Here is a 24,563-nt window from a genome sequence, read left to right as displayed (position 1 = left end):
CTTGTCCTATCAAAGAGGGCTGTCAGACATTGAAACATACTTTTCCCATGTGGCTTGCAAAGGAAGGTGTTCCTTTAAATGCATGCTTATCCCTTCCCTCTTGAAGAGCACCTCTTCTTTTCCACAACATGCCTTTAAAAAAATAAAAACACAAACCAAAACTAAACAGCAACTTACTTCCTTTGGTCTTGAACCAATCAAGCCATGGTAATACTGATTTACATGGACTGTTAAATGTAAAAAGTACTAAAGCTGTTCGTGATGCCGAGATTGGCATTGCAGTTGCAGGAAGGAGGGAAGTTGAAGGCTTAAGGACAGTTCAAGGTATTTGCACTAACAAACACTGCTGCCTTTGGACTTGATTTCAAGAAGTACATTTTGCACCAGCATTTATGATTGCAATAGTATGAAGTAATACATGTAGAGCTTTTTGTTGCATGAAATTTGAGGAATTGCTGTAGTATAGGTCGGGGATAAAGAGGGAAATGGGATGTGAAGGAGCTCAAGTACCCCTTACAATTATGAGAATGCAGACAGTGAGGAGAGAGCTGTTTTGTGAGATCTCTGAAAGCAGCATTCACTTCAAGGCTGGGGAAGCACTGGCGATGCAGTGCACCAGTGTGTCTGCTGCTGATGCAGGAGACCCTTCCACAGGGATTTTTACACTCAATATGCAAAGAAATCTAGACAATATTGTTATCTCTTCCATAGAACTCGTTGCTATTCAAACATGCTGTGGACCAAGGTGCTTATTTCCTGCCAGCCTGTGTTTCCTGTGTGGCCTCAGGTCAGGGTCTGACTGCTGCAGTGTCAGCTAAACCCTGGTCAATGAAAAGCTTAGCAACCTGAAAAAACTGTTTTGCTACTTCAGAACAACAAATGCTTACAATTGGCATGGTTTTCCTCCTGTTTCCCCAGTGCAAGCCCAGCAGGGACGCTTGAAGACCCAAGAGCTTGCTTGGGATTGTAGCTTGGAGAGAGGTATGCCTGATGGGGTTGTGTGGGCTCCTGTTCTAGTGCAGGGCAGGACAAGTTCTTTCCAGACTGTTCTGGCAATGATACTATTATTAGCAGCTCTGTCCATCCCAATGACTTTCCTTGTCACTGCCTTGCAACACTTCCCCTGTGCATGCTTGGCTGCTGTGGGAACCAGTCTCCCATGTGTGCACACAGATGTGGCTGTCTACTGGGGGCTTCTTCACCCTCATAGATGCTTTTTTTCCCTGTAAAATCACTCTCAGGCTCTGGCAGCTTGTCCTGACACAGGCCAGGGAAGAATGAAGTGGAGCCCTTGAAGTTTGAGAACTAGATTTGCTTAGTTCTTGCCTTTCATTAATTATTGGAGACTGAAAGTCTGCTCTGCCTGCCAGGGAGTGGCTAAATCCAGCTCTGAACTAAAGTCAGAGGGCAACTAATGATGCTTTACAATGGGGGTATGAAAAAAGTGCTAATTCTTTACTTCTGGGGAAAGGGACCAGAGGCTGTGGTGGGGGCTCAGCACTTTCCATCTTCCATCTCCTCTCTAGCCAGGGCTGTGTGTAAAAAGGGAATATGTCACTGTATCTGGAGATGTAGGTTTTTCATGTCTCTCTTGCATCTAAAATCTTTCTGAACAGGACAGCTGGGGACTTGATTGGGATTTGATCCCACAAATAGCCCTGTTGCCACTGTGAGTGAGCCACAGCTGATAGGGAAACCGCACTGTGGAGTGCCTAAGGGGATTGGGAAGGGGCATTTATTAACTTGGACACTGAGTTCAGCAAAATGTGTGCACGACTGTGCACATTAAGACCACACCTGCATTGAACAGGGCATTCCTCAGCTGGGTGAGTGGGGAGTGCATCAGCCGTGGTCTGATCCACACAGGTGGGCTGGTGAATATCACTGGCAGAGGGTCCTGGACCAGCTCTCCAGGTCATACTCCTCTCCTGGTCTCTAGCTCTTGCTTTTTGCAATGTGCTAGTAAAATATCATTGTCTGTAACAGAGCAGTGAGATGCTGACAGCTTCACTGCTCTGCAGGTTGGTTCCTGACCAGCCTTTCAGCACTGCCAGGACTGCTGTTAAAGTAGATGGAAAGTGGGGCAAACTTCAATGCTGTTGATATTCTTCCACTGTGATTACAGATCACATATCACATAGCAGCTGCTCGGTGGGAAAGCTTGAGACTCCAAGTGGAGTACTGTGGGAAAAATCTTTTTTTTTTTCTTTCTGTTTTTTTTTTTTTTTTTTAAAGAAGAAGCTGATGTACTTTCTGAAATATCTGAGTTTGAGTTTTGAAGCAGGCATAAAACATAACTGAGGTATGTGGGATGAGCCTGTGGTGAGAATCGTACGTTTGAGCAAGTTCGTTTCTCTGGTATGAGATGGAACAAGATATAAATGTGCAGGGATATATTCTACTCTATTTGCTGTTTTTATGGCACCATTGTAACAGCCTTCTGCTGCAGCTGTGCAGATCCTAGAATATCAGCACGCATTCCTTTACCCTAGCAGAAGCTCCCGTTCCTCAGCTGTCCTGTAGATCTTAAAATACCTGGATTTGCTGCTGCTGTTTGTTATGCAAGGCCAAGCCATCCTGAGTTGGCACCTCCTGACTCTCTATTGTGCTCTGCCTTGTGACTGCATATGTCGAACAATTTAGCTATTCACACAGCCCATGCCATGAAGGCCTTGCTGCTCAGTCTGCACAAACATTGATCTTTTCAAACAATTAAATCCATAGATGTCAAGGCCAAGGATTTGAAAAGGGTGGAGGAAAAGATCTCTTTGGTAGCTTAATATTCTTGGTGGTCCTGTAAAGCAGCCTGCTGTGCAAAACACATAATGAAAACCTCTCTTTACTTAATGTTATTTTAATGGAAAGGGCTCAGATTGCAGCTGGGACAGTTGGTGATGGTTCTCTTTTCAAGCAAGTCTCACTAACACACAATGCACTGGCTTGGCTGGTGCAACGCTAGCGAGCCCCGCAGCGCAATCTCCAAAGTGAAAATAGAATCACAGTTTAATCTCTGTAACGTGGTGTGATTTGTGAGCGTGTGTATGCTTTGCTGACGAGCATAAAATAGACGGGAGAACCGCCAGCGCGGGCAGCTTCCACAGCAGCTCTGCTGGATTTCCTCCCTCGTTGTGCTTCGACAGCTTCCTCCTGCTCGTTGTGTAAATTACGGGCACATCCTGTTCACTTTTCTCACCCAGCCAGTACAGGGTCGCGTTAGGGATTGCACATGGCCGCAGGAGCTGCCCAGGACGCGGAGCTGCAAGGAGCGCTGCAGGGATCAGGCGCTGTCCGGCAGCGGCAGATACAGCCGGTGCATCTGGACCGATGGAGAGCCCGCGGCCGGACGCGCCCGGGTCCATCTCTAGCACTACCTGCACCGGATTGACAGCGCTGCGTGCGCGTTTCACTGCCAGCACCGGATTGACAGCGCTGCGTGCACGAAACGTGAAGACTCCCCGGGCTCGCCCCGCCGGTCCAGCAGGTGACCCACGGCGGCTGCCGGAACAGCACCCCCCCGCCGCAGGCAGTGACAGGGCCACGCTCACCTGGGCGGGGCGGGGCGCGCCGTTGACTGACGTGGTGGCCCCGCCCCCTTGAGCCCGGGCGGTGCCTTTGCTGCCAGCCAGCAGCCGGCGGCCGAGCCGAGTTGAGGGGAGCCGGGACTGGCCTAGGGACTCGTTATGGACCCCCCGAGGGACCAAGGTAGAACGGGGCGGCGGAGGCTGTCGCAGCGCGTCAGGCGGTCCCGCGCGGTGGGTGGTTGTGGCGGCGGTGGCTGGCGCCGCCGTTGTGCGGGGCGACGGCGGCTTCTCTCGAAGCTGTCGGCACGCTCGACCGGGAACTGCCTTGCCCGGCCCTGGCCGCGGTGGGCCCGGCCCGACTCACCTCGCCCTGCCTTGTGTCCCCCTCCGTTCCCCGGGTCGGGCGGGGAAGTCCCCTCAGGAGGTATCTCCCGCGGCGGGAGTGAGGAGATCCTGGCCGCGCAGTTCCTCCTGTCCCCTGGCCTGCCGCGGGCTGCGCCTCCCGCCGCGGGAAATGCGGAACCGAGCGGCTGAGCGGCCGCCTTCACCCCGCCCGCTCCCTGGGCCGCGGCGGTGTATGCCGGCCTTCCCGCCGGGACTGTGGGGAGAGTAAACTTTGTGCTTGCCCCCTGAAGTAGAGCAAGTCCGTGTTACAGGTGTGCAACTTGTGATTAACTGGCGCGCTTCGAGGGGTTGTTAACTCTTCCATCTTCTCAGGCCGGCGCTGCTCGGCAGCTCCACGTTGGCGGCTGCCCTGCCGCTCCCCAGCGGTGGCAGGGCGGCTCCGCGGCTGCCCAGGGCGGTGGTGCTTCCCTCAGCGTGTGCTTGTGGCCTGGGGAAGAGCGTTATGCAGGCTGCCGCAGTTGGAAGAGCCTGCCTTAAACTTATTGGCCTATTTAGAACAGAGGAAAAACCCTTGGGGCTGCTACCGAAGAGAGTAGTTGATGCCTTGATGAGGGCTGACCTGATTGCGGGCAGAGCAGGGTTTCTTGCTAGAAAAGCTTCTCCCGTAGAGGTGTATTACATACATCCTACTGATCCATGTGTCAGTTTGAGTCTTTTATATGGTGTAGTACTAAACTGCACGCGAGCTGCTTTCCACTGGCAGAAGTAAGGCAGGCCGGCGTCCATTAGCTGCTTTGTTTGAGTAAGCTGGTAGGGCTGATGGGCCTTTGTGCCCTCGGGCTAGCTCCGTTCAGCGTTTGCCTGCTCAGTATGCCCGGGACGGTGGGAAGTGTTCACTTGTGGCAGCACCGGTGTTGGAGGCACACGAGGCACTGGGACTCTGCAGGGTCATCTCTGCCAGGTGAGCTGGTTCAGGCACCATCCTTCATCTGTCCATGATCTTGTTTAAGTGTTTTAAGGTTGCTGTAGTACATCTGTGCAGTTAGCAATGACTTCTGATTTAACTTGAATTTTTCTCTATATACAGATTATCTTTGCAAGAGCAGAAGATAATATGGTGGAGGGGCTTAAACCTCTTCAGGGAGGTTCCTTCAGCCATTCTGAAATCGTGTGTCTATTTTCAATTTATATACATTAAAACAAACAACCCAAACAAACCCAAACCCCCAAAACAACAATAGCAAAAAAGGATACCCTTTCCCGCCCCCCCCCAACCTGTATTCTTGGGGACTGACAAGTGGAACCATTCAGCTAGAAAGCAGCACAACTGTCACTTATATCAAGATTTTAATTACAACTGCAGGAGTGTTAACACAGATTTCAGTATTTGTTCTGGAGTTCTTTCCCTGTTTTTTAGCCTATTAAAATTTTGGCAAGCACCCTTATTGCGACTATAGGCTCTTGTACAACTTATAATGGAAGAGTAGAAGACTGCTGTTGTTTGAAAAGCTTTAGTGACAATGCTGATGCTTTCTAGAGGCTTGTTTTGCTGGTGAACTCATTTTTGTATGAATACTGCTTTGGATGAAGAAGGTTCATCCAAACTGCACCTCAGAACCACACCTCAGGTGCACAGGTATCAGAACAGTGTACCTGGTGTGATGTGACTGCTGTGAATCAAATATGGTGCAACATCTTCTCTGCCTTCTTTTTGAAGGTGATTATGCTATTTTCTCTTTTGGGTAAGGTGAAGATCTGCAGGTACAGCAGGAAAATCTAGACTGGCCAATACACTTGTGCTTGTTCAATCAATGGCTTCTAATACCCTGCTAGTTAGCCTTCAAAAACCCATTTTCCCGGGAAACTGGAGTGCTGGTGTTTGAAATTGTGGTTTATGATATGGTATTACTCACCAGAGCCACGTACTTGGCTAAAGTCCAGGCTGCCAGGTCCTGTCTCTGGGGCTGGATTGAACATCCTGTATGGCCTCCTCTAACCAGAAATTAATTTGTTTAAAAGTGTGAGTCAGAGGTTGCACTTTTTGTTGTTACTGTGACAGCTCTCTCGGCTAGCAAAGTTAGGAGGTGGGAAGAAAACCCACATTGTAGTTAAGACTGCAGCCAAACTAGTCCACGGCTGATAATCCAGGTGTATAACGTGTTTAAGTCTTCCCTCTCTCTTGAGCAGTCAGGTATGGCAAGTCCTTAAACAGTTGTTACTAGCCTGCCACCAGTGAGCAACTGTTCACTTGAAGTGTCATTGTTTCCAGCAAGGGATGTTTGGCTTGGCTCTGTGCCTCTACATGATGCTTGGTGCCCTCCAACTGCTCTGGGAAGCCTGGGCAGCAAGTTCCTGGGGTCTCTTGCTTTGTGATTACAAGCACCAAAGCAGTAGGGTTGGCTCAAGCCAAATACATATAATAAATATTTTCCTGAGATGAAGAGTGTGTCCCTGTCCCCCCACCCCGAAAGAGACCCAAACAAATCCTGTACCTTGTTTTGCTTGCAAAAAAAGCCTGTGTGTCTTGCCACTGTTAGTGCTGGTGCAGTTCACCATTGGGAAAACAAGGATGAAGCCATCTCAACGGTATAAACAATGTGCTGGTGTCCTGTGAATGAGGAGACTGCTGCTGAGCAGTGTCATGGGCATCTGCAGCACAGTGCAAACAGTTCCCTGGTAAATACTGCACCTCTGATGTGTTTAGGAAGCTGCTCTTACTGTTCAGCAGCTCTTCACTTATGTAACCTGGTGTCTTTCAAGGTCTTTTGGATTTGTGAGACTTGGGAGTCCCAAACCACTGAGACAGTAGATAAGCCTTTCTTTTCCTTGATGCCTTGACTTGCATTTCTGGGCCTGACAAAATGGACCTTAGTGTTCCTTTTGTTCGGAAAGGTCTTGCTGCTGGCAGTAGGACAAGGTTTCTGCCATTGTCCTAATGGATGAAGCTCCACCTTTCTCTGCTGCTTTATTTGCTTTCTTTATCACTGGGTACTTGCAGTACTGTAGGTGAGAAACTTTTTATTTTCATAACATGCAATTGTGAAATCGGACACTTGTAAGTAAACATGAGTGGACAGCTGTTGTTGGAACTGCAAAGGAAGAATGGTTTCACTGAGCTGACTGTCTGCAGCAGCAGGTTGAAGATGAAAGAGGAAAAAATAGCAAACCAGTTCTACCAGTAGGTCCCTTGAGCAATAGCAAGTCTGCCCCTCTCTTGCATGGAAAACTTGGGGAGGGGGTGTGGGAACCATGTTGTTGTGACTCAGGCTGAGGGTCCTGGCTTGACAGAGTGGTGTTAAATGTGTTATTTACTGCTGTTGCTGTCCTCCCTGTCAGCTGGTGCAGGAATGAGGTGCTGACATGCAGGGGATGGGTGAGCTGTGCTGGGGGCATGCTGGAGCAGCTGCTGCACAAGCAGCTGTCCATGCATCAGTGTAGGGTGTGGGGCTGGAGCAGTGTCAGCTGCTTCTGCTGTCTCCAGCACTTTGGCATTGAGGGGTGACTTGAACTTTTCATTCGTGCTTGCACCTGCCTCAGGAGGAGGTGGAAGAGGGAGCCTGCACTGCTCTTCAGCAGTGGAAAGAATCTGCTGCTTGTGGATATTCTGTCCCTGTTTCCTATAACCAGCACTACTGCCTCCAGTCATGACTTCAAGTGCTTCACCCAGCCAGACTAAAGCTTGCTCTGACCTTTTGTGATAGGTAGAGCTTGGCTAAGGATCTGTTTCCTTTGATCCTCCAGCAAGGTCAAGCTGTAACTGCTGGAGGCTTTTAAGATCCCAGTGACATGAAATTGATGCAAGTCCTGTTTGTTCCAGTTTCCCACACTTTGAAGCCGTGTGAAACAGCCCATGGATTTTCCCTTCTCCCACTGCAGACGCCCACCTAAGCACTGGAAGACCTTGGAGGCTATGTTTGGGCTTGCTGGCTCAAAACAAAGTGTTGTGCCTTGGCTCCAGTTTAAGAACTGCACTGGTGCAGGCAGGGCAGGTGCCTGGCTCTGCTTGATCTGAGTGCTTTGTGGGGAAAGTGGGAACAGCTGATTTCTATGGCAGAAGTTGGCTGCCATATGTTAACACCTTTCCTAAAGCTGGTCTGGGCACAACTGCTATTGAGCTGCTTTCAGCTGCATGTGAAACTTCAGAGCACGGCCCCTTCCATCTGCAGGGGCTCGCAATAACCATGTCCTGCCATAGTCTGCCTTGGAAATTCTATTTGTACTAATTTTCTTGCTCCTGTCTGTCTTGTATGTGCATTTTTCCTTATCTTCTACAGCTGCTAAATACAGTAGCTCTTAACTAACAGCCTCTGCTTCATGAGCCAGATCTCAGCATAGTCCTGAGGGAAGCTGGGTGTCAAGGGAAGTGGGCTTCTGATGCTTTCTGCCATGCAGTGGGTGAGTGCACCCTGAAACCTTTGGCTGTCCCAAGTGTTGTAAAGACTGGGGTGCTCAGTAGGCTTTCCCTCTTCCTTCACAACCATTTGCTCCTTTAACAGGAACAGGTCCAGACAGTCTTCATGGGGAGGGATCTCGACAGCCAATACAGAGAAGCCTTGTGTGAAGTTAAGGGATGAGATTCACCACCTGAAATCAGTGAGTTGTTTGTGGACTGTGTATTGCAGATTGCCGAAGGTGCTGGACATTGCTGCAGGTGAAGGTTATTGGCTGTCTCTTTCAAAAAATGATGTTTCCATGGCAGCAGATGCAGTGCAGGGAGTAATCTTGAAAGCCAGTGTTTTCTTGACCAGCTTTCAAAACATAAATAAAACCCCAAACCACTCCATTCTTAGTTTAATAGGAAAGAACAACAGTGTTGGCTGTTTCAGCCTGTGCAGCAGACATCTGATGGATGTGGGGTTTTTCATGTTTTTAAGAGAAGCTCAAATCCAGGTAGAATAATGATGATGATGACCCTGCTGTTGCCTCCCTGTGATATGGGTGCTTCTGATTTGAGATTTGCTATATGGAGCAAAGGAGGTATTTGCCATTGTGCTTTTAATATCCTGCAGTGAGTAAGCAGAAAAATGTCAAACAAAGGGTGACTGAAAGGGAAAACAAGCATTAAGTGAGATTAAGCACTAAATTGAAATGCTCTTGTTCAGCCAGAACTGTCACTCTGTCAGCTTCAGTTTAAGGCTCTGGAGGGATAGCTTTCTCTCCTGTTAAAGGTAGCAAGCATCTTCAGAACCCCTCATATTTTGGTGTATATGAAAGAGACTGGGAGCCTTGAGACAAACCCCTCGTGCTGGAGGACAGGCTTTCAACCACAAGCTTTCTCTTGTGGAAAAAGGCAGCAGTAGCAGACCAGCTCTCCATAACTTTCTGATCTGGATCTCCTGAAGGTTCAGTGTCACTCCTGCTCTTTCCTCTTGCTACTCTTCCTCCCTTTCTGCCCCTGGTTAAGGGAGCTGAAAGAATATGTAGCTGTGTGTTGGCTTTGGTGGTTTGGCAGAGTGGTATCATGAACCGACGGTAAAGTGGTTGCCCCATTAAGAAAACACCTCTGGTAGAGGTGTAGACGGCTCTATGGGTTTTAATTCTGTTGCAGCTACAAGTGGTAGCAGTTGCCTGTCTGAGTCTGCAGCCACTTGCCTGGGGGGTCTGGGGACACAGCAGGGAGTTCACTGGCTGCCAGCAAATGCTGCTGCGTGGAAAAACACTGGTGCTGTTACTCGATCCTAACAGAAGGGGTGGATTGATGCTATCTAGCAAGAAACCAGTGCTGCTGTTGTGGTCTGAATGCTGTCACTGACAAGCACCTTTTCTGTTTCACAAGTTGACTTCTCCATTGCAGAGTGTGAGAGCACAGCAGTAAGTGTCTTTGGACACTCTGACAGTGGTCCAGCAAATGTACACACTGCCTTGGTTGAGCCTGGGATAGGTGTTCAGCAGTTCCTGCAAAACTGAGATCTGTAGGAGCATGCTGTGCTACACACATTCAGAATGACAGGTTTTGAACTGCCCTCTTGCTTGTAGCCTAACAGCAGCACAATAAATGTGTCCAGTGCTTTAAAACTTCATAGGCAGACACGAAGCATGCTTTGTGTGTGTGTGTGTGTGTATCCGTATATCTAAAAGCAAAAAAATTATAGTTGGTTCAGTTGAAATTTTCATGATTTAATTTGAGTATTAATTTAGATCTTACTACAGAAAAAGACTATGCAGATGAAGTCTTAGCACATACAACATTACCTTTATTATTACTTCATTTCTACACCTCTTCTTGGTGTTATTTTTATCCTTCCCCTGGCTTCTGAGACTGATAGTGTCACCTGGGTGGTGCCAAGGATATTACAGCACATTGTCAGCATTGTAACTCCTTTGCTGGAGTAATAGGTTATTGATGGCTGCTTCTTCCTCATTGTACTATCCACTGGGGTCCTTCTGTTATATTTGTTTTTTACATATTTGCTCTTTCTTTCATTGCTCTGCAAGCTCTGTGTTATGTCCAAATCGGTTCTATAAAGAATGTGTGTTAGATATTATTTCTTTGTTCTGTTTGTTACCTTTAAAATAGTTTTGTCCAGCTGCAGATCTCTTTTGGTGATTGATGACTTTCCTACAGCCATGGTGTCTCCAGTGTCAACCCTGTGCCCTATTGCTTACTATACCGTGTCTGTACTGTCACATCCCATCTCTACTTTCTGAGGTACACAAAATGAAGCTGCAGGCTAATCAAGAAGAGTTTAGACAGAGCAAGCCTGACAAGCCTCTAGTCCTGAGGCCTTGCAGCTTATGGCCTGTTTCTACCAGTGGCAGTATGGTGTTGTGGGATAACAAAGAGGCTGGTGAGCAGCTGCAGCTTGCTGGGGGTGGTGGGAGAGGCCAGCAGAGGCAGAAAAGCAGAGGGTTTTTCCTGTTTTGCTTTCTTCTCTGTAGCAGCTAGAGGAGAGTGGAGTTTCATCGGAGCCCCCTGAGCCAGACTGAAAGATGTGCCAAGAGAGGTGACCTGGGTTGGAGTTGCTGTTTTCAATCAGGTGCTTCCCCTGTGCTTCGCTAGGATCAGAGCCCATGCTTGACAGTGATCTTGGGTTATGAGGAAAGACATCAAAAATGTTGAAAAAGAAGCTTTGTAAGTAATGCTTATCAGTTGCTCTTCAGCATGGCAAACAGCATGCTTCAGCTGTCAGCATTGGGGATGTTGCTCATGTCTGTTTTGCTTTGTTTGCTTGTTTCTAAAGTAAACTACTAGCAGAAGTCCTGTGATGAGCAAAAAGCAGTCCAACTCATCCCTCTCTCTTCAGCTGTTTTCGGCTTAAACAGTATCACATTATGGCATTAGAAACTCTTGATTAACTTTATTGGGATGGCTGAATTTAAAATAAACCCCTCTGATGCTTCTTCTTGAGTCATCGCTGTCTGATGTTCATTGCAGTGCTCTACAGCAGTCCAGACACTGGGAATACTCTGCTGTGAATCTGCAGTGCCTGGAAGGGAGGGCTGCCTTTGAAGAAGGCCATTTATATAAATTTGGGTCTTTTGGTTCCCTGTAGTCTCTGCAGTGTAGTTTGAGTCCTGATATGTCCCCTGCTTTTTCTCTTAAGGGCTCCCAGAACTGGAGCTATACAGGGACTTTCCTGTGTCTTTAAATAAGCTGTCCTGTAAGTAGGAACCAGTACTTCCAACCCAAAAGAAAGGTCAGGGGTATTAAATGAGCACAGCTCACACTGGCTGAAGTGTGTCTTGCTCACTAGTTGCTGTATTGCTTTGTAGAAGACACATCCCTTCAGCACAGCTCCCAAGTGTTTTGCCTACATCTGAAGAGTCTCGAGGAGCAGACTGAAGGCAGAGCAGAAGTGCCCAAATCAACTGCTGTTTATAAGTAAGCTGTTGACTCTTCTGTACTCTTTGATTGCTGTTTGCAAAGCTTAGCTTTGTGCCTGAACATAGACAGGCTTCAGTCTGTGTGAGTGGATTGCAGGCTGCTGCATGCTATTTTCCGTAGCACCACTCAAATCTGCTAGGCAGCCCCTGAAGAAGCCTGCTGAGCAGCCGATGGGCCTTCAGGCATGAGGAGTGTCAGGGGTAGCACCAGCCTAGTGAACCAGCTGGGGAAGGAGCCAGGTTTCAATATTGACTTTTCTGTTGTCAGATGTTCCTGTCTTGGCAGAAGGAAAACAGGCCATTTTACTGCAGTGTGGTTTGCTTGGAGGCATGAGCTCTTGAAAGCACCATTCATGCTGTGTTTCATCCCCTTCACAAGCCATTTGCACTGTTGTGCTCCAAAAATTTTTTGGAGGTGATTTGAGCTTGAGTAAAAGGATGGACCTGCAGTGAGTTTTTCTTCGTCTCCCAGAATCACCCTGGTGCCTGCCTGGTGGGTATTTGTTTTAGCTTCTTGTCCTCTGGGTTGTGACAGCTCTTTATGTCATCTGCCTAGGAAGACTCTTTGGGTGCCATGCAGCTACAGTGCTTCAGGTATAGGCAGTGTCCTTGAGTCCCTGAACAAGGGATGTGTCTACCCACTTTAATTAGAGCATTACCATGTGGGCTATCAGCACCTCTGGAATCGCGTGAAGGGCCAGGGAGCAGAAGTTACTGCAGTGAGGGATCCCAAAGACATGACTGTCTGGACATCTGAAGAAGGCTGGGTGATGTGTCTGAAATGAGCAAGCTGGAGTTGTGCTGCTTCTTGCCAAGTGGTTGCCCATTCCTGATCTTACAGAGCAACACTGAACACAGTGTGGGTCCTGCTCCCTACTTCTCCGAGGTCTCAGGCCATGTTTTGACCCTTGCATGCTATCTTCCCTACCAGTTCTTGTTCCATCCTGATGCTCTGCCAGGGCTGCAGGTCAGTCTAACTAATGGTCCTTTCTGGGTTCAGTGCCTAGCACTACTCAGTCTAGCAGAACCAGTGTTGATAGTAAGTAAACTTCTTTGGAAAAGTAATATGCAGTGGCTAAATGTTAATCTTTAAATAGTCAGTGAACTGTATTCTTTTTTTGAGGAATCTCTGAGTATTCTGTTAGGGGCAGTATTCAGTTTTGGACAGCATTGTATCCAACAGTTAATTTGTTCAGAGAAATGTGTCTACCGCAGGTGCATCCTTTATTACTCAGTTTCAGCAACCACCAGTGCTGCTGCTCAGTACAGACTTGTTCAGTTGTATTTCCCATCGAGGGAAAACCAGAAGATCACCAGGCATGTGACATCTGCCAGAGACACGCTGCATAGGCTGCAGGACACAGAATCACAGAATCCCAAGGGTTGGAATGGACCTCAAAAGATCATCTAGTCCAACCCCCCCGCAAGAGCAGGGTAACCTAGAGTACATCACACAGGAACTTGTCCAGGCAGGCCTTGAATATCTGCAGCGTAGGAGACTCTACAACCCCCTTGGGCAACCTGTTCCAGTGCTCTGTCACTCTCACAGTAAAAAAGTTTTTCCTGATGTTCACATGGAACCTCCTATGCTCCAGTTTACACCCGTTGTCCCTTGTCCTGTCACTGGACATCACTGAAAAAAACCTAGCTCCATCATCCTGACACTCGCCCTTTACATATTTGTAAACATTGATGAGGTCACACCTCCGTCTCCTCTTCCCCAAGCTAAAGAGACCCAGCTCCTTCAGCCTCTCCTCATAAGGGAGGTGTTCCACTCCCTTAATCATCTTTGTGGCTCTGCGCTGGACTCTTTCAAGCAATTCCCTGTCCTTCTTGAACTGAGGGGCCCAGAACTGGACACAGTATTCCAGATGCACCCTCACCAAGGCAGAATAGAGGGGGAGGAGAACCTCTCCTGACCTACTAACCACACCCTTTCTAATGCACCCTAGGGTGCCATTGGCCTTCTTGGCCACAAAGGCACATTGCTGGCTCATGGTCATCCTCCTATCCACCAGGACCCCCAGGTCCCTTTCCCCTTCACTACTTTCCAGCAGGTCAACCCCCAACCTGTACTGGTACATGGGGTTGTTCTTCCCCAGATGCAAGACTCTACGCTTGCCCTTGTTGAATTTCATCAAGTTTCTCCCTGCCCAACTCTCCAGCCTATCCAGGTCTCGCTGAATGGCAGCACAGCCTTCTGGTGTGTCAGCCACTCCTCCCAGTTTAGTGACATCAGCAAAGTTGGTGAGGGTACACTCAGTTCCCTCATCCAGGTCATTGATGAAAATATTAAACAGCACTGGTCCCAGCACTGACCCCTGAGGTACTCCACTAGTCACAGACCTCCAGCTAGATTCTGCCCCACTGACTACAACTCTCTGCCTTCTTCCCTTCAACCAGCTCTTGATCCATTTCACTACCTGATCATCAAGCCCACACTTCCTTAGCTTATCTATGAGGATGCTGTGGGAGACAGTATCAAATGCCCTACTGAAATCAAGAAAACCCACATCTACTGCTCTACCATCATCCATCCACCTAGTTACTTCCTCATAGAAGGCTATAAGGTTGGTCAAACATGACTTCCCCCTCATAAAACCATGTTGGCTGCTCTTAATGACCCCCTTACCCTTGATACGTCTAGAGATGGTGTCAAGAATAAGTTGTTCCATCACTTGACACTGCTGGTGTGTTCAGGGCTGCACAGCTGCTTGCTGGCTGAGCTGGTCAGACAGTACAGAGCACTGCTGTAAAGAAGCATTTCTTGGCTTTGCTGGCGTGTGTATGGGAGTACTTGTGCAGTGTGTTTCCCCATGAATCGTAGTTGTGAAGATTTGGTTTTAACAGTCCAGCAGTCCTGCAGGAAAGGTAATTGGTGCTCTTAAAGCATAGCTGGAATGGTAGGTGAACCTTTTCCCTAATGCACCTTCCTGGGTATGTTGATTAAAACACCAGCTTCTGACTTGCAAGTTGTGCACACTGCAAAGTGTGGAATTTGTTCTGGAAAATTGTTGTGGGTCAGGGTAGCCCCCAGTATCAGTACAGGCTGGGGGGGTGAACGGATTGAGAGTAGCCCTGCAGAGAAGGACCAGAACGGAGAAGGTGATCCTGCCCCTCTACTCTGCTCTGGTGAGACCCCACCTGCCGTCCTGCATCCAGCTCTTGAGCCCTCAGTACAGTAAAGACATGTACCTGTTGGAAAGGGTCCAGAGGAGGCCACAGAAATGCTCAGAGGGCTGGAGCACTTCTCCCCTGAGGAAAGGGTGAGTGTTGGGCTTGTTCAGCCTGGAGAAGAGCAGGCTCTTGGGAGGTCTTATTGCAGCCTTCCAATACTTAAAAGGGACTTATAAGAAAGATGGGGAGAGACTCTTTAGCAGGGCCTGTTGTGACAGGACTGGGGGTGATGGTTTTAAATTGAAGGAGGGTAGATTGAGACCAGATAAAAGGAAGACAATTTTTATGATGAGGGTGATAAGGCACTGGAACAGGTTGGCCAGAGAGGTGGCAGATGCCCTGTCTCTGGAAACATCTCTGCTCATTGCAGGGGGATGGGCTAGATGACCTTTAGAGGTCCCCTGCAACCCAAACTAACTATGCTATGATAAATCACAGATACTGTCTGAATCTATAACTGGGAAACTTGCAACCCTTAAAGAGTATTTGGGGTGTCCTGGTTTGATTCCTTTCTGTGTGGATTCCAGGTGAACATGAGTGCTGTGGTTGACAGGAGCAGGGGTGAGCAGGGAGAATTTGTTCCTGCACATTTCTGAACAGTAGCATGTGAAAAGTTGGAATTAACACTCTGAAGCTGAATGGTTTTGGTTGGCTTATGTGCCTGTCACTGAGAAAGGTTTTTGGCATGGTGGGTTTTTGGAGATAGTATGAGAAGGAAGGCAACTCGAGTGTCAGTAGCATCTGCAGATCAACCTGTTAACTGCTTCCAGAAGTAGCAAGGGAGTGTTTTTTCAGGAAATGTAAAGGGGAGAGCTTTACTGGGATAAATTTACAGTTATTTTTAACTCTGTTCTAGCACATTGGTTCATGAAGACTTTAACATGCTTTTGTTTCTTATTTACAATTTGAGAGCAAGCTTCGCCTTAGTGAATGAGAGAAACATACTTCTATCCCCAGTGAAAAGTACCTTCCTATACAAAAAAGCATCTTTCAAGAAAGTAGAAATACAGAATGGGATGTCAAAGGAAGACCTCTGTGAATTGTCAGGGGGAGCTGAGAAGACTTTTTAAGCTGTCTGGAGGGGAGAGCTGCTAAGTTGAGGACAAAACAAGTATCAAGTGAAATAACTAGACTTATGTAGTCTGCCTGTTCCAAGGCAGTGTCACTTGAGAGGTCCTGTTTCCTCTTCATGCAAGGTGGTGGCAGCAGCATGTCTGAGGGCTGTGATGGCTTCTTAATAACAGTGCCATACAGCTCCCTAGCTGAAGTATGCACTTGGGGATTGACAGCAGTATGCAAGTCAATGGTTGGACTTCCCCTTCTTCAATATCCTGATCAAGTTTCTGTCTGGCAAAGCAGCATGAAGAACGGTGAATTGCATTACTCATACCTATTTAAGCTCTGAATTATTCTGAGCAGTTTTTGTGCTGATGGCTGAGCTGTGATGTGCCAAACCTGATGTAACAGTAATTTGCTCGGTATTAACTAGACCAGTCCTTGAGCATAAAGTTTGAAAAGTTTACCTGGCTAATCCATTAAAAAGAACTGATGCATTAAACTCAGACTGGAGCATGATCAGCACTTAGGGTGGCTGCAGATATCACAGTATGTTAGAGATTGGAAGGGACCTCAAAAAATCATCTAGTCCAATCCCTCTGCTGGAGCAGGAACACCTATATAAGGTTACACAGGAACGTGTCCAGGCGGGTTTTGAATGTCTCCAGAGAAGGAGACTCCACAACCTCCCTGGGCAGCCTGTTCCAGTGTTCCGTTACCAATATGTATTTTTTGGTTGTCTGATGTTTGTAGTTGTGAAATGGGGTGTGTGCTGGGTTACCTTGTGCAATAGGGAACATTGCTAAACTTGGACTTCACTTAGTAATGCAAGGCTTTATTCTTAGGATTTTCAGTGATATTCAGTTCCAGGTCAAACACTGTAAGAAGGCAATTTCTAGAAACAGTGAATGCAGTTCTGGGCCAGCTATTCACTAAAAGCAGTGCATGTGTGATTTCTTAAAAAAAAATAACCAACAACAAAACCCAAAATAACAAAACCACATAAAAGCAACAAGACCCCTTTCCCTTCTTCCCCATAACTTACAGAGCTGAATCTTGGTTTCCTTCGAGATACAGTCTTCAAACCCACTGCACTTCTTCCCTCCCCTGTAGTTTCCATCATGTCAGATGTACTAGAATCAGACAAACTGTCTGCCTGAGTTTGCGTTCATCTAGGTATGTCTTTCCAGGTTTGTCCACTCTCATACTTCAGTAGAACAAATGATTTAACGTGCTCTGCTTACTCTGCTGTACAATAGAAGTGAGGAGCCTGGAGATCAGTTTACCCAAGCATGTTGATGTTTAGGAAAACTTACCTTCATGTGGAATGGACTGGGACACAACAACGTCATGCTTAAATACAGGAATACTGGTTGGAAATTTTGAGATACTAATACTTTTATGGTAGGTTGTAAAAAAGCAAATAGAGATTGCTTGTAATGTCACCCAGAGGTGAAAAATGATCTCTCATGTCCAAAGTCTGATCTGATGGAAGAGGGTATGTTCAGGTTCTTCTAAGACCTGGAAATCAGTAAGCTTTATCTCTTTTGGAGGGAATCATCTCTGAACAAACTCTCTTGACCCTTTTTTTCCTATGCTTCTGGAATGATTAGTGTTTTATGACTGTCTGTTGATTTGTGTGACAGCAGTATCTCTCCAGGCTAACAGTTTCATTTAATTTTCTGTTCTAGTCTGGCTTGGGAGTAGGAGCAAGTGTCTCTTAACAGGATTTACTCAGCTCAAGCAGCATTAAAAGTTAGTCAAGGACGTATCAATCAGATAAAATCTCAGAGTATTTATTAATATGATAACTTCAGTGGTCATAATACTTTAAAGGTAGATGCATTATCTGCATTATGTAAGGGAAAAATAAACCCATCAGTGCAGTTGGTTTATTAGGGAATTGCTGTTGTTCATTGTGTGGGTGGTTGCAGGATTCTCCCTCTTATCTCTCAAATGAAATTAAAAGCAGTGCAGAAGTGCTCAAGCCCTGTATCTTGAGTTTAACCAGTTTGTAGCCCTTGGCAGAATGTGGTTCAAGGTCCTTTTGCTAGTGACAGCCATTGCTCCAAATCTGTCTGGAAGCACTGAAGGAATTGGTGCTGCACAGCTGTGTATGCTCTGTATGGGCAAGGAGCAGCCAAACTCCGCCTGGAATAGAACACTTCAAGCACTACATGGTTGGTTGGGTGGGTGACTGATAAAATGCTGGACTGTGGAGGAATAGGAAAGGTATCTTGTTTGATGCTGCAGGGAAAACAATACAGCTTACTCTGTGTTAGTGAACTGCTGAGACTACTTCATACTAGCAATCTGTTGGTGTGCCATTAGCACTCCTATATTAGGTCTTATTTTCCTAAGCTTAGGTGGGCTCACCAAAATTCTGTAGTGGGTGATGTAGATGAATAATGTGGTCTCGTCTTCGGTACGGGGTTGTCTGCTTGGATAAGGTACGTAACTGACTCAGGGTCTGTTGCTGGCTTTTAAGTGCCCCATGGACAGGCTGGTTCTCTGGAGTGTGTGTGGCAGAAAACATTGCTAGTCTAAAGTTGTGATTTGACCAGTTGGGGGAAGGGGATCAGGAGCATGTTCTTATGACCCAGGAGATTCCTGGGTCACATATGATTGTAGGTTTGTTGTACCAGTGCAGTACTTCTGCTGGCTAGGCAGGGTTTTGAAGTTTCGTGGACATTTCACATGATATTTTCAGATAAGCCAAAAGCAAAAATGTTAATAGGATTTCTATGCAGCTCGCTACTTGCAGTTGCTTGTGTGGAGAAACCATCCTTTGTGTTATACAATTACACTTGTTTGACAGCACCAGTCTAAACCTTAAAGGTCAGTCAAGGCCTGAGAAGGAAAGAGAGTATGAACCTGGTGGCTGCCATCACGTTGAATTATTAAGCACTTACCTCTTGTCACTGATAACTAAGTAACCAGACTGCAGCAGGGGTGCAGCTTAACCATACAACCACTAGCTTGTGTGTGGAAATTGAGGCAAAAAAATGTACATTTTCACAGCTCTGCAGTTTCCAAGAACATGATGTGACTGCAAGGAGCTGTGAGACTTGAGAAATTAGAAATGTTTGTGGGACGTTTCAGGAGGAGGGACCACTTAAAAGTAACTGTGTCCTAGGAACTTGTGCATAGTTCCCTGTTTGATACAAGTGTGTATAACAAGGGTAAGATTCAACTGTAATTTTTCAAATTAATTTCCACATTTTAATGTGCATTTATCAGAGGGATGTAATTCTCTTCCAAGTTGCAATAAGTTCAAGGGTTTGAAGATGAAAAGAGTAAGTTAGAAGCCTGGGCTCTGGTTCACGGAGCTTACTTGAAATGCCTCCAGGCTAGCATCAAGTACCTTCAATTGACTTCTGATACATTGTTTGGATCTGTTTTAAGCCAGCTGATGCTGTGACCCTAGAGGAGGGTAGGGAAGCTCAGTGAGGGGATTAAACAGAAAAAAACCCTAGTAAGGTATCCAAACAATCGGGTAAAAGGTTGATTGCCAAGCTTCCGTATAAAGGCTGCTACTGAGCCGCGTGGGTATGTGTAACAACGGAAGTCAAAGTGGGGCTTCCATTAAGTCCCATCAAATCTGCAGTGAGGTGGCCCGAGTTGAAGCTGTCTGAACACTGCCTGCATTTGGAAAATTGGGTGGGATTTTAGGAGAGCACAGCCAGCTGGTTGTTTCCTCTCCTAGAGCTAGGGGTGTTTGGAGTTGAATTATGTCAACAGGAGAAGGCTGTTTTGACAAAACAGAGCTTTCCATACTTCATTGTCTTCTGATGGTAAAATTAACCATGCTTCTGATAATTCCCTTCTGGTTGGTGTTGTGTGCATCCTTTGTGAGAGCCCACCTGCAGATTACTGTGCTCTGACTACTTCTGGGCAACTTGTGCAACATTGCTAAGAATTACTAAGTCCCAAGCACAGAAGACACTCTCACAGCGCATTTGAAGGGGAAGCTAACATCTGTAGTGGGACTGATACGTGTTTGGAAGTGCTTGTGCCAGCTTTTGTCTGGACTCAGGAGCCTTGCTAGGAGAACCCAAGAGTAAGCACTAGGGAGAGTTGCTGGAGGACTAAAGGAAGCTGTACTGGAGTGGGTAAAGAATAAATTGAGGAGTCTGAGAAGGGTACTCAAAGACTTCAGTCTAGTTTTCTTGGGCTCTGTTTAATCAATTGATTAAAGGGTAAGAGGAGGAGAGCCTTCTGCTTAGCAGGGTGACACTGATAGCTAATTTGTCTACTTCAAGCTTTTCTTTGTATACAAGAGTGAACTATTCCTGCTGCAGAAGCATACATTCACTTCCCTCTGGGGAAGGGGGTTGTCAGGAAGAAGTGGATAGCTTTCTAAAACATATTTGCCAGGAGCTGCTTCTGTGTTAAAGGTCTGGAATCATGTGTCCAGGCCCAAGAAGCTGCTCACTCATTCATCTTGTAAGCAAAGTGCATTTGTATAAAAGGGACTGACTTATGGGACAAAACTTCGGTATTGTTTTCATGGTGGGGCCTGATACTGTGGAGTGTGAATTTTGGGCTTTTCTGGAGCTGCTTTTCAGAAATGGAAGCTCTGTGATGCAGTGTTGAAAGAGGGAGCTTTGCTTTAAAAGTAGAGCAGACTTGTCTTCTGAAGGAGGCTGGGAGTTGCTCTACTTGAACTCACTCAAGTAAAGCTTTTAATTAAACTATAAGGTTCCATATTAAAACTTTGTTTGAAAGAATTCTGTTCTGCACTACAGCCTTTTCTTCCTCATCTTTTCCAGGTGTCATCTGGCTGCAGCTCAGTGCTGCTTCTCCAGCTTAGTGCTGCTTCTCCAGCTTTTTTGATAGGTTGAGTCTCTTACCACGGATCAAACTCTCTGGAGAATGGCACTTAACTGGGATAAGTCAAACAACTAAATACATGCCTCTAAAATCTACCTGGCAGGATTTTGTCTCTGTTAGTCTCACTTGGAGATGTTCCTCTGTATTTGTAGAGTTTGGCCTGACTTCTCCAAAGTCAATGCAGTGCCCTACCTGATCACTGGTTCTGGGGTGCTGGCTACTGTGTCCCCTTGGACTCTTCCCATAGGTTTGAGACAGCTTTCTCCTCTTATTGCTGGAGCTGACAAACATGACTGCTTTGATCACTGTTTGAGACACAAAACTTTGCCATAAGCCAGGGATTTCAGCCTAACAAAACCTTAGAAGTGCTGAGCCAGATGTCTTGTAGCAGAGAATCTGTGGAAATACAGGCTTCTGTCTGATAGGAATGGGTTAAGAGTCTTACTGTGGTGTCAGCTTGCCTAGTGGGAAAATAGGATGGAGTGTGGATTTACTCCCTCACAAGATCTCAGGAAATTAGTCTGAGTTTATAATTGGATTGAAAGGAGGAGAGGAGAGAATTGGTGCCTTTGCTAAGATGTGCGTCAGCTGTCGGAAGTGCTGTGGGCTGAGACTTTGTAAGAAAAGATCAATACCAGCAGCCGTGTAACCCTTAATGGTAACTTTCACAGGGGTTTGTTTTGCATGGTGATGCATCTTGGAAGGATACTGATCATTCCAAGAGAGTTTTGTTTGCTTGGGGTTTTTTGTTTGTCTTTTTTAATATGAGTAAGGGAAGGCAGTATTTAGTCTTAAGAAAATGCTGAAGAAGATATTTCTATACAAAGAACTATGTTGAACAATGCTGTTGCATCAGGGAGAGCTAGTCCAGAAAAAGTATATGGGGAAGGCTGAAGTAATGAGATTAATATGGTGGTGTTGTGTTGAACTCTGCTAGAAGACAGTAAATGCCTAAGCCGTTAAGCCACAGTCCACTGAGCATTACTAACAGGGCTGCAGAAGCCTGTGCTCACACTGTTCAGCAGCTGCTGTAGCTGTGCAGCTCTGTTCGTGTCGTGTACTAACCTTGGGGGCTGAAAGAGGTATCTGCTGTTACAGAGAGGCGAGAGAGCACATTGTGGAAATAGGAGCTTGAATGTACTAACGTGAGGCTTGCTTAGTCTTTGGGCTTCTGTCCTATATTTCATGGCATCTTTCTCTCTTTATGCAGTTTTAAAGCTTTGGATCAGGTGCTGAAAAGCTTTACTCATCTGTAAACTGGTAAGACTGAAGATCAAATCGGTGGTACAGAACCTAGATTGGCTTAAGATGCTTAAGGAGTTTTATAGCTGTTAAAATGGCTTATGTCCTATAAAACTCAGTTGGAGCTGGGAGAAGAGCCTGACTGCTGCTGCCTGATTGGCAACTATGTGGGAAAGATGGGATGGGGGGAAGACCTGGCTGGAAGTACTTGCCCCAGCTGCAGTTGCTGTAAGGCCTCCAGAGATGCAAATTCAAACCTGGTATCAGCTGAGCAGGCAGTTGAATCGTATCTATCAAGCTTGAAATAAGAGATTGGATCTTTTGCTAAGCCTCACAAACAGCAAGTGCCTCTTCCCCCTCTTAGGCAACAAATTCTTTTGCTCATCGTCCCTGTCCTCTTTTGATTGCTGATTTAAGTGCTGAAGGAATGTTAGGCTTGTCAAAATTAGGGACTATGGTGTATGAGTTTGGGAGATCTGTGCTTAAACTGGACACAAACATAGAATGTCCAAGATGGTGAAGGTGCCCACCTAGCAGCAGAACTCTGCCTTGATGAGGCACAGATCTTGTGAATTGGTTATTTAGGTAGCTTTACCCAGAGTATTGTTTGGATCTCGCCTAGGGTAGGCTCTGCGTTCTTCCAATCCTGAGCCATTAGTGGTAGCCTTTCCATTTTGTATTTAACTCTTGCTACGAATCACTACTAAATACGTAGCATAGTTTCTCCAAAGCCCTGAGATGGTATTCAGTCATACTTGAGCTGGGTTTGGTTTCTTTAGGGAAGGAGGGATAGAACTTTTTCATGTATAAACAAAATACTGTTCTGCTAGATCTAAATGTGGGAAAAGCAGTTTCTCTGCAAGCCTACTATAACATCTTATCCCTGCTTAGCTACCATAAAGGCAGAAGTGCCTTAATACTGTCCTGCCTTACTTAAGTTGCTGCTAGAACTTTGGGCTAAGGTGGCAGCTGTAGACCTGGGTAGCAGGTGGTATTTGAAGAAAGAATGTTATCTGAGACTAGGCAGGCAAATACGTGGCTAACAGTGTTTGCTCAAACTTAACAGCTTTTCTGGCTGGGCAGGAAGTCCCTGCCCTTGTGATTCAGGATTGCTGTGGCTGGTGATAAACAGTTACCTGGGAAAGCTTTAAGTACACTCTGTTACCTTAGAAGATTGCGACATGCTTAAGGGTAGTTCTGATGGTAACGCTTTGCTGAGGCTTTCCTGAGCCAGTCAGTGACATTCAGTTGAACTTGGCAGTAATTGGTTCAGGCATCCTTGACAAAAGCTATCTATGTCACGCCTCAAACACCAGCTTATAAAATGGCATCAACGACTTAAGTACCAACCTCTTAGTTATCCTGAGTTGTTAAGGCAAATAAATACTTGTTCTGGAACAGCAAAAGCTTCAGTTTTAATCTCTCTATAGTGAGCAAAACGCCATTCCTACCTGTCTCTGGAGCAGGGGCATCCTTAGGCTTCTGGATCTCTTTGAGTACTGGCTTACAGGAGATACCTGCAGCAACAACCAGAGTACACCTGTAACAATTGAATTTGCTATGCAGGGCAAAGAACAAAGGTACTTGATGAACAGTAAGTGCTCTAAGGCGCAGAACAGAAGTCTAAAGCTTCAGCAATCAAATGTATGTCTTGCACTGGGAGCAGAGTCAGTCTTGCAGGGTATCCCAGCTGCGTGTGCTCTGAATTACCATGAGGAGGAGGAAGGCCATGCAGTGGGATATTTCGGTCATGGCCTTTTAGAAAGGCTTCATAATGAGCCTGTTTTTATAGCATAGAGAAATCTTGATTCCTTCCATTCCCTTGCTATGTTCAGACTGTCAAGAGCTGCTAAACCGAACACTAAAAAGCTTTGCACTGCAGAGCAAAACTCTTATTTTTGGTTCCATGTGGCTGCTGTCATCCCCATCTTATTTTCCTTGGGCTTCCTTGGGGTCGTTGCTTTAATTTGGGAGGTCCTTTGGAGAAAAATTAATTCCTCCTCCGAAAGCACCACCAGCAGCTATCAGAGTCTCTCTTCAGACTGTCTTTAGTCAGTATAGGAGGAGTGCTGCCTTGCTCTGCCCTGAATCGTTGGCTATGCTAAGAAGCTACGGGGAAAGAAGTGGATAAACTGACTGACTGGCAGGGGAGTACTTGCATTCCTAGAAGTGGAGGAGTTAGGGATAATAGCCTAAAAGCTGTGCTACAGCAGGTTTGGAAGGGTAGATTTCAGTTCTTTTTCCTTACAGCTGGATTGGCTTGTACTTCAGCATGAAGACCATAAAACTTCGCTAGGTGATGAGGAAGCAGTTTGTTGAGGAAGACAGCTTCCTTCATCACCAGTCAGGATTGACACTGAGCAAGGAGGGGTGCTCCTGTAAATAAACTCCTGCAGGGAAGAGAGCAGGAAGCTGAAGCTGATTTGTTTGGGAGGCGCTGTAGCAATCCAGCTGTGTTGCCACTGTAAAACAGATGAATCTGAGCAGACAGGGTAGTCTGAAGTAAGGAGTGGTTGTATGGTCCCTCTTCTGGCAATGATTTTAGGACAGTAATGTTTCTTAAAA

The 24,563-nt window shown here is 46.4% G+C and overlaps 1 protein-coding gene across 1 annotated transcript in view; it reads left to right on the top strand.

Moving 5' to 3' along the window:
* Positions 1 to 3,605: 3,605 nt before the first annotated feature.
* Positions 3,606 to 24,563, top strand: part of TPD52 (tumor protein D52) — a 116,826-nt gene continuing 95,868 nt past the window's right edge. The window contains exon 1 of the mRNA XM_061342869.1: positions 3,606 to 3,702. Within this exon, the coding sequence (XP_061198853.1) occupies positions 3,681 to 3,702 (22 nt within the window). The 5' untranslated portion in view covers positions 3,606 to 3,680. The remainder of the gene's footprint in view (positions 3,703 to 24,563) is intronic.

Source organism: Neopsephotus bourkii, unplaced genomic scaffold (assembly GCF_033783945.1).
Source record: "Neopsephotus bourkii isolate Nb327-2 ecotype Australia unplaced genomic scaffold, CSIRO-AGI_Nbou_v1 NB_1820, whole genome shotgun sequence".
Classification (NCBI taxonomy): domain Eukaryota; kingdom Metazoa; phylum Chordata; class Aves; order Psittaciformes; family Psittacidae; genus Neopsephotus; species Neopsephotus bourkii.
The sequence above is the reverse complement of the archived record's forward strand: the minus strand, read 5'-3'. Positions and strand labels throughout refer to the sequence as shown.